This window comes from Parasteatoda tepidariorum, chromosome 11 (assembly GCF_982258835.1).
Source record: "Parasteatoda tepidariorum strain Cologne lab strain chromosome 11, Ptep-v5.0, whole genome shotgun sequence".
In the NCBI taxonomy this organism is placed as follows: domain Eukaryota; kingdom Metazoa; phylum Arthropoda; class Arachnida; order Araneae; family Theridiidae; genus Parasteatoda; species Parasteatoda tepidariorum.
The window spans coordinates 74,717,271-74,726,897 of NC_141765.1; the positions used below are offsets into that span (position 1 = coordinate 74,717,271).

Consider the following 9,627-nt stretch of genomic DNA (forward strand, 5'->3'; position numbering starts at 1 on the left):
TGCGTTTACAGTTTTTGTTAACCATTATTTTCATTGAGGTTTTCATTTTTTTAATTTTTTTTGTCACTAAAATGTTTTTTTAGTATTTCTCGTTTAGTGACATGAACAAAAGTAGGTTGAGTTTTTCCCCCAAAGAAAAACACTGGAAATGTCATCCAGAATAGGTTAACATAATGATTTTAATTGTTTCAATAACTAAGATGACCTATTCCGAAGTATTAAACTTTCATAATTAATGTATACTTTATTGAATTTTAATACATTTTTTCCGGTGAGACAGGACATGTTTTACAATTTATTGAGTAAGTATTGCATTCGCAAATTGTTTAACATTTTTCAAACACATTTTTAGAAAAAAGCCAAGAAATTTTTCTAAGTGTCAATACAAAAAGTAAAAGATTAAAAAGCTATAAAAACTAGATTAAAGAAAAGCTAGCGACTAAAAAAGACATGTAGTATTACATGCAGTACAGTAACGTTATAAAAAATTATTATAATGAAACTTAATAGTTTGATACAAACAAATTTTACACTGATACAAACAAATTTGAAAAAGACATACTCAAAATTTAATCTGTTTTGGAATCATTTTCTTCTAAATATATATTTAGTAAAAAGTTTTTGTAATGTTATGGAACAGATTTTAACCAGAAACTAAATCAAAATAGTTTTAGAGATAGTTTCTCCCCCCGTTTAATTGTAACATTCTTCGGTGAATGTTTATCTCAGACATTTGAGCTAAATTTAAGAACTGGACGAAATCTTTCGAATGCATGTCTTGAAAATATGCCATCAACTAATACTTTCTGCACAAACTGATCTTCTGAAGCAGATGAAAATCAATAAAGTGGCCTCATAAGGAAACAAGCTTTCTATTTTAATGATAGTAAAACCTTTCAACAACGAACATCTTAATAAGTACCGATTTTCTAGCTTTTTTGAAGCTTAAGGGGAAATTTTTATTTTATCATACTTAAAATTTTTCATTAAAATTTCCTGTACAAACAAAGAATTCTTTCTTACTATGATAATAAATTTTTTTTCCCGTATAAGATAAATGCAACGTGTTCAATTAATTTGTTAGAATAATCCCAAGACGTTCTTCAAATAAACTAGATAATCAGTAAATGACCAACCAGTAAGTAATAACTAAAAATTAAAGCAAAAATGTACGAACCATTATCCTCATATGGCGAATCATAAAGTGATGATACTGAAGAGCTTGAATCCCATGATTCAGAATCAGATGATGAGGAATATAAATTGACTGGATGTCCTATAACCAATCCATAACGGGTTGGTCGAGGACTCATGGGAGGTAAATCCTTTTTTCGTTTATGAACTGGTGATTTCACATCAACTATCTTGGCACTTTTTTCAGTTTTTTTAGTATTTTTGAGATCGGTAGTATCCTTAGGTTTTTCTTGCAAACCAGTTTTATTTGCAGTTTTGTTTGAGGTTTTAAGAGTATCAGTGCCCGTTACTTTATGTTCAAGTTTTACAGTTTCCTCTTTCTTCAAAACCTCGTTACAAAATTTTTCTTTGACATCTGAAACCACTTTTAAAATTTTTTCTGGTAAATGTTTCAAAATAACTTCAGAAGTCTTAGTTTTAAATGACAGCTTATGTTCTCCTGTCTTATTTTCATTTGAATTGCAATTGCGATTTTGAACCGAAACCTGTTTTTCTTCCGATAAGCCAACAGGTTCACTTAACTGACTATTATTATCAGCATCTTTATATGTTTTTAAGTCACATTTTGAGCAGTCAGAATTATCTTTCCATCTCTTTTCCAATGGAACTAGTTTAGAAACGATTTTTTCTGAAGTTTCAACATTTGGAACAGTAGATGATTTTCTATAACGTTTTCTGGCAGTTTTTTCCTCAATTTCAGAAGTTTTACTTTCAAAAGTAGAGTTAATGTTTTCCGATGTTTTTGATCTGCACACTGAGCGTTTATCAAGTTTTAATTTTGGTTTATCACTGGAATTCAGAACTTCTTTATTTTCATTTCCCTTTTCAGCAATTTTCAAGGGAACTGAACCTTCAGCTCTGGATTCTAGTCCAACAGATTTTATTTCTGTAGTATCTGGTTTTTCAGATTTAACACTGCTGATATTTGGCTTGCTCAATTCTAAGGATTCTTTAGGATTTAGCTTGCTCAATTCTAAACAACATACTTTCGTATCAAGAGTCTTTAGTTTGCCTGATTCCAAAGAACTGTTTTTTATTTCTGATTTCTTAGATTCTAAGTCACAATTTTTAGGATCCGATGTTTTTGATTTATTAGATTCCAAATCACTAGTTTTTGGATCTATAGTTTCAAATTTACACCATTCCAAATCATCAACCTTTGGACCAATAGTTTTTGATTTACTTGAGTCAATATCACGAGCAGTATCCACAGTCTTTGATTTACTTGATTTAATATTACTAGCAGCATCTACAGTTTTTGATTCAATATTACTAGTAGCATCTACAGTTTTTGATTTACTTGATTCAATATCACGAGCAGTATCCACAGTTTTTGATTTACTTGATTCAATATTACTAGCAGTATTCACAGTTTTTAATTTACTTGATTTAATATCACGAGCAGTATCCATAGTTTTTGATTTACTTGAATCAATATCACTAGCAGTATCCACAGTTTTTGATTTAATATTACTAGCAGTATCCACAGTTTTTGATTTAATATTACTAGTAGCATCCATAGTTTTTGATTTACTTGATTCAATATCACGAGCAGTATCCACAGTTTTTGATTTACTTGATTCAATATTATTAGCAGTATCCCCAGTTTTTAATTTACTTGATTTAATATTGCTAGCAGTATCTACAGTTTTTGATTTACTTGATTCAATATCACGAGCAGTATCCACAGTTTTTGATTTACTTGATTCAATATTACTAGCAGCATCTACAGTTTTTGATTTGCTTGATTCAATATCACTAGCAGTATCCACAGTTTTTGATTTTATGGCTTCCACATTACTGAATTTTGGTACTACAGCTTTTAATTTATTGAATTTCATCTCACTGGTTTTTGAATCAATGATTTTAGAATTACTAAACTCTAATTCATTTATTGATTCGACAGTTTTTAATTTAAGAGAGTCTAAATCTCCTAGAGCTTTTGGTTTACTGGATTCTATTCCGGCAGTTTTTATTTCGACAGTTTCTAGTTTTTCAGATTTTACATAGCTGGCTTTTGGTCCTAAGGGTTTTGATTTACTAATTTCCGAATCACTTAATTTTGACTCAATAGCCTTTAAATTGTTTGGTTCCGGGTCTCTGCTTTTTGGTTTTGAATTGCTCGAGTGTTTAGACTCTGTAGAAATTAATTTACTTGATTCAAGATCACCAACTGTTTTCATAGTTTTTGATTCACTGGTTTCCACATCACTGACTTTTGGCAGCATAGATTTCAATTTACCAAATTTTAACTCACTGGTTTTTGATTCTACAGTTTTTGATTGATTTGAATCTGAATCATTTGACTTAATCATTGGCTTTACAGTCTTTAATGTACTAGTAACCAAATCTCCGCTTTTTATTATTGGTTTACTGCACTCCAATGTTTTATCTTTTACTGTTGATTTGCTAGGCACCAATTTATCTATTTTTAGCTCTAAAACTTTTGGTTCATTTGCTTCTAAATCTCTATCATTTGTTTCTGTTTTTTCGAATGATAAATTTTTATTTTTTGTGACTTTAGTTTCTGATTTGCTCAAATTCGAGTCGCTTATTGGTACGAGAGGTTTTAAATAGTTAGATTTCAAATCACTGCATTTTGTTTCTAATTTACTACACTTAAAATTATTCACCTTTGTGTCTGAGTTCAAACTATTACTTTTTGATTTCGTACTTAAAGTTTGTATTTCTTTATTCAAGATAATTTCATTTTGCTCCTTTTTCTGGGATATTAAATTATTGTTATAAGGTAAAGGATCAGGAATTTCATAACTATTTTTCGCAGGAATTTCATCGTTACTTTTAAGCTGCTCAGATGGCATAATTTTTCGGACAATTTCATTGGAATTGATGTCTACCGATAACTTATTATTATTTGAATCTTTATTTTTTTTAATTTTATCTTTATGGTTGTTATCACTGCTAATTTTTATGGTACTCTGTATTAAATCGGGAATAGCTTTTAAATGGTTCATATTTTTTTCAGCTTGCACAGTTTTTGCATTTTGAAATTTTGATTTTAAAACTACAGTATGAGATACATTAACCTCAAGACCTAAGTCAGGTTCCTTTAACTTAATGTGCGTTTCAACGTTATCAGGTTTATCAATAGGTTGAATAGTTTTTCCTGGAATGATTGGTTGTTGTGTATTAATTGCACCCACGGAACTTTCTAAAGCAGTTGCTTTAGCATTAACTTCGCTTTGAATAGAAGAAATGATTTCATTTGATTTAGATTTTGGTTGAGGCAATTTACAAATTACAACAATTTCATCTTGATCCTTACTCATTATTTTGACATCTTGACTCAAAGAAATATTTTTTTTCTGTTTTAAAATATCTTGCGACTTAACATCTGTTGGTGTAAACAAACTAGAATTACGAATATCGTTTAAATTTGAGCTTTTGATTTCACTTGTGTTCTCATTATTTTTTATTTTCATTTTAAGTAATGCAGGATTAGATTCATGTCGAAGAGATTTTATGTTATTCTCAGTCGAACTTTGATCGAGATTAGTTTTATTCATGGCTTTAGGAGAAAATTCTTTGGATTTCGGTGTTATTTTTTCATTACTTGATTGTTTTTCAAAATTGGAATTACATTTCATTTCTGGTAGTTTATTCTTGATCACGATATCATCAGATTTTTTATTCTTTAATGCATCATTATTTGTTTTTTGTTTCTGGTCATTTGAAAAATGAGTTGTTTTGGGCTTTTTATTACATTCCACAGATTGTTTATTACTGTCGGCAACTTTTGGTTTATCTAATACGTCAGATGCTGTAAAGCCTGTTTTGGATGCCCAGTTTGCAGAAGGAAGATTACATTTAGAGTTCTGGGATATGTTATTAGATTCATTTTCAGAACTAACATTTTTATTTGCAGAATCAGATTTAGGGACTGGTTGTTTGGATTCTAAGATTTTAATATCCTCTCGAATTTCGTTACTAACATTATGTTTCACTGAAGTATCTTTTAGATCAGCTACGTTTTTTATTTTTGTATTCTCTTGATTAACACGGTTTGGAATAGAAATCATTGCATTGTCATTGCAGTTTAAATCTTTATTTACAATTACGTCCGAATTTAATTTTTCTAGAGGTTTATTAATACTTGATTTTATTTTTTCGGCACTAGTATTATCTAAATCGTTACCTTTCGAATCCAAATTATTTCCGGCTGTTTTATCTGTCCTTTTTCTGTCAATATTCAGAACAGTGGAGTTTTTAATGTAGGAATTTGGAACAGTTTCTGTATCTTTATTAATTATATTCAAAAGCTCATTTTTTTCGCTTGATTTTTCCGATTTATATAACTTATTATGAGTAGTATTTGAATCAGAATTGAATTTTTTCTCCTCATTTTTAGATTTGAACGACGTTTTGGTCAATACATCGCTTGGGTGTTTTTCTTCATTTTGTTTATCGTATTTTTTTGGGACTTCTTTTGTCAGAGAATTTTTGGCCTCATTTATGTCACTTTTCAAAGGCATCTCAGAAGGTTTTTTGGTTACAAGCTGCTCTGAAACACATTGGTTAGGTGAATCAGTAATTTTATATTTAACCGATTTCCGATGCATATGGTTGGTAATGTCAGGTGGCTGTCCCTCATTATCGCATGCAATTTCAGGTCGTCGCCGCCGTCTAATCGGTAAATCTGCTGACTGAGCGCTCTCGACAGTTTGGGCAAATGACGTTTCTTCGTGGGGCCTATTTCTAACCATTTTATCTTTTATAATAGAGCTGCTATTTAAGATTTTTTCGTCAATACTTTCTATTGATGGTTTATGTTTTTTAATACGACGAGATGAGCCAAGGGATTTTTTTCTAGGAATATGTATGGATTGTAAATCGTTACTTTCAAGGTTTAATTCAGTACTATTTCTAGGGGATTTAAGACGTAATCGAGACATACGATCGATACTTTGATCTGAAGATCTTCTTGACATAACAGTAGGTGATCCTCGTCTGGATAAACTATTTTCCCTACTTTTAATACGCTCACTAATGTTATCCGCCGCTTCATTTTTTTTCATCTCATTTATTAGAGGTGAATCAATTTCCTCAGGCAAATCCCAAGAAATTTTTCTTCTTACTCCAGTTAAGATATCATTTGTGATTTCACGAAATTTAATGAGTTTTCTTTCTCTAACAAGAGGAGACACGACACTCTCTCTTTCGAGGCGAGATCGTGGCACATAATTTGGTTTTAACAAAGTTCGACTTTGCAAAGCAGGCCCTAAAAAATCTGTGTAATCCGTTCTTTGTGGTTTTTTAATAGTATATGAAGTATAACGAGGTGTCACCAAATCATAATAATTAGTCCAGCTATCATTATGAGGTCTTCTGGAATTAATTACACGTTGAATTCTCGGTGTAATACCTAAATCCAGACCTCGACTAAAATTGCTTCGCCCTCTTAGGTCAGAGAACGGAGAGTGGCTTCTATAATACATATTAATAACCAATGTTAGTATTCAAATAATCAAAATTCAACAGTACCTTGGTGACAGTATTCCAATTAGTCATCAATTCTTAAGAGTTTACTCTCAAGAAAGTACATTCGACAGAAGCGAAAACAAACAGTGCCATCCGTTAACGAGACTCTCTTTGGGTTGACGTCAAAAATGGAGATTCGCCAAGAATACAGCTTGATGGGAGAATGTTTTATTTTTGTTCCTATTCATACTAGAAATATCTCGTGTAGAAAAATCAACAAACCTCGATTCGCGCTAGACAAATCTCTATTGAAAATCACAAAAAGATCTTTTGTTAGAATTCTATCTATAGAAAATGCACCCATTAATGTCAAATTTCATTTGTTAATATCAAAACATTTTAAGCAACAGTACTTGGAAAAATTTGCGTATTTTATTTTAATTAGGAAATTTTTTCAATCAAATTTAAGAACATAAAGCCGTAAAATTTTGGAATACATGCAAAAGGTCAAAAAACTACCAAAATTTAAAACTAATTAAAATTTTTAGAATTCACTAAAGCGGATTCTACTCATTTTATATTTAATAAACATCGTCTTTAATGTTTTCTTAAATACATCAAATCTTTCATCAAAACAACATTTTCACTTATTCAAGACGGAAAACACGGATGTATTTTTCAGAAAGAGACAGAATACGGTGATTATATGTATAAGGTATTTCAGACAATTGAATAAATATATACATAGTTATTTTCAGATGGTTCTCCGTATGTTGAGCTAAGTTTAAACTTGCACAAAAAATAAATTATGTGAAACAAAATACTTTCTCTTTGAGGTATCTTAAAAAAAAGAAAACAGTCGTGAATTCATTATCTTTCTTACAGGATTTGCTTCAAAATTTATCGACTTAAAGAGAATTGTTGTTGTTTGGCAATATACGCAGTGCATTTCACAATAGCAGCATTATTAAGCGAAAAATGCCCTAAAAGTCAAAGTATAGCACAACTTAAAAACTACATAAGCAATAAAAATTTGCCTTTCAACGAGCTGAACCGGGTTCGAGTCCCAACGATAGCTTACCGATACGAATTCCGTATACGGTTTGCACAGACCACCGTGCTGACGTAAAATATCCTCAGTAGTAGACGGATCATGGTTTAGAATCCTCTTGCAATCAGGCCAACCATGGGTGCGTTTTCGTGGTTTTTCTCTTCCTGTAACGCAAATACTGGCTAGTTCCACCAAAAAAGTCCTCTACGAAGGCAAATTTCTCCCATTACTTGATCCAGGAGTTCCCTCGTCTTCTGGATTGGGTTCAAAATTACAAGGCTATGGAGTTGAACATTAGTTGTCGTAAACTCGAAAATCGAGTCAGCTGTTCAACGGAGGTTATAAAATGTAATAAAATAAGCAATTAAAAAGTATGTAGGTACAATATAAATTACACTATCTGAATTCTTGGCGTGAAAATTTCAATTGAATTTAATGCAAATTGCAGGAGTCTGCGAATATAAAAATAACTATTTTTAGAAAACGCCTATTAAGACCACACTTTCCGCAGAAGAAAATTTTAACGCCGAATTCTCTTTCACCATCATTGGTATTTCGAATTTTCAGGAAAAGTGAGTTCATGTAAATATAGAGTAAAGTTTCAAACGTAGAAAAAATGTTTTCAAAATGTCAAAATGCAAACAAATTATTTAACATAACTTCCCCACGGCGCGATCCTAAATAATGCTGCTATCATTTGTTTCAATATTTATATTTCGAAATTTTTTTTTTCAGTATTTGAAACTAGATTTACACGAACAAGATTTACAAATTACTTATGTTTGAGAATTTGTCTCTCTTAAAGCTTGAAAAAATTCATTAGAACGCAAATAGCGCTTGACGAGTTATTAGAACAAGCATATGTCTATTATTTCTAAATTATATATTTTTAAATATTATTTACATAAACTATAAGTAATTTTTACACTATATATTTGTATAAATAAAAAAGATAGTTATTTTTTAATGCTTCATTGTCTGTCCTTTAAAATTTTATCCACGTGCAGTGATGATGCGTGCACTTGAAAAAAAAGTTAGAGAGATTTCATTCATTACATAATTTCACAACTCATTCATAAGTATCATCATGGATTACATTATCAAAGATATATATTAAAAATAAAACTTTCCCTCGATTCCCTTTCGATTAGAAACTGAAAGAAATATGCTAGAAATTGTTTTTAAATCCAATTAGAGATTTGTTGTTCCCCACTTTTTACTTTTTCAGGCGAACCATCCCTGCATATGGCAAAAATATAAACTTTAATACACTTGTGTGTTAATATTGACATAGTTAATTTAGATTCATTTTATTTCTTCAAAAAGTTCTGGTGGCGAAGCTTTATATGTATTTTTTTAAAAATGTATACATTATCATTTTGGAAAAAGCTAAGATAGTTGTGTTATTTCACAGTAAATTTCAAAAGAAATATGTCCGTTTAATCGTAAGAATTAACAAAGAATTTGAAGGATTATATAATTATAATAATTTTAGGTATTATATATTTTTAAATTGAATCCTTTGTTAGTTATGAATTTGTAAATTGCAGAAACCTGATATCCAAAAATATAACTGAAAGGGAGATTCTTCCCCCCCCCCTTAAATATTCTTTCAGCATTTTTTCAAAATAGAAGAAAAAATTTTTTAAAATCGTATTAAAAAAATGGATAAATCAAGGATAAATCTTTTTGATACCTCTTTTTATGAAATAAGCCAAAAATGGAAATTATAAAATATCCTTTTTATTGAAGTTATTATAATTATAAAATACCCACATAGGAGTTTTTCCGCTTCTATTTGTACGCTTAATTTTTTTTCCTGCTAATAAATATCACCATGGTTTACTATGTTCGAAATAAAATTCTAGATTATTTAAAAAATTTATTTAAAAAAATCGTCAATACAAAATTAAAAATGTTGGAAAAAAGGAACAGATTTTGGT

The 9,627-nt window shown here is 30.1% G+C and overlaps 1 protein-coding gene across 2 annotated transcripts in view; it reads right to left on the reverse strand.

Annotated features, from left to right (window-relative positions):
- The window catches only part of LOC107436391 (uncharacterized), a 77,471-nt gene extending 69,918 nt beyond the window's left edge, over positions 1-7,553 (reverse strand). For both annotated transcript variants that reach the window (XM_043048385.3, XM_043048386.3), the window contains exon 1: positions 1,178-7,553. In XM_043048385.3, coding sequence (XP_042904319.2) covers positions 1,178-6,650 — 5,473 coding nt within the window. In that variant the 5' untranslated portion in view covers positions 6,651-7,553. The remainder of the gene's footprint in view (positions 1-1,177) is intronic.
- Positions 7,554-9,627: the final 2,074 nt, after the last annotated feature.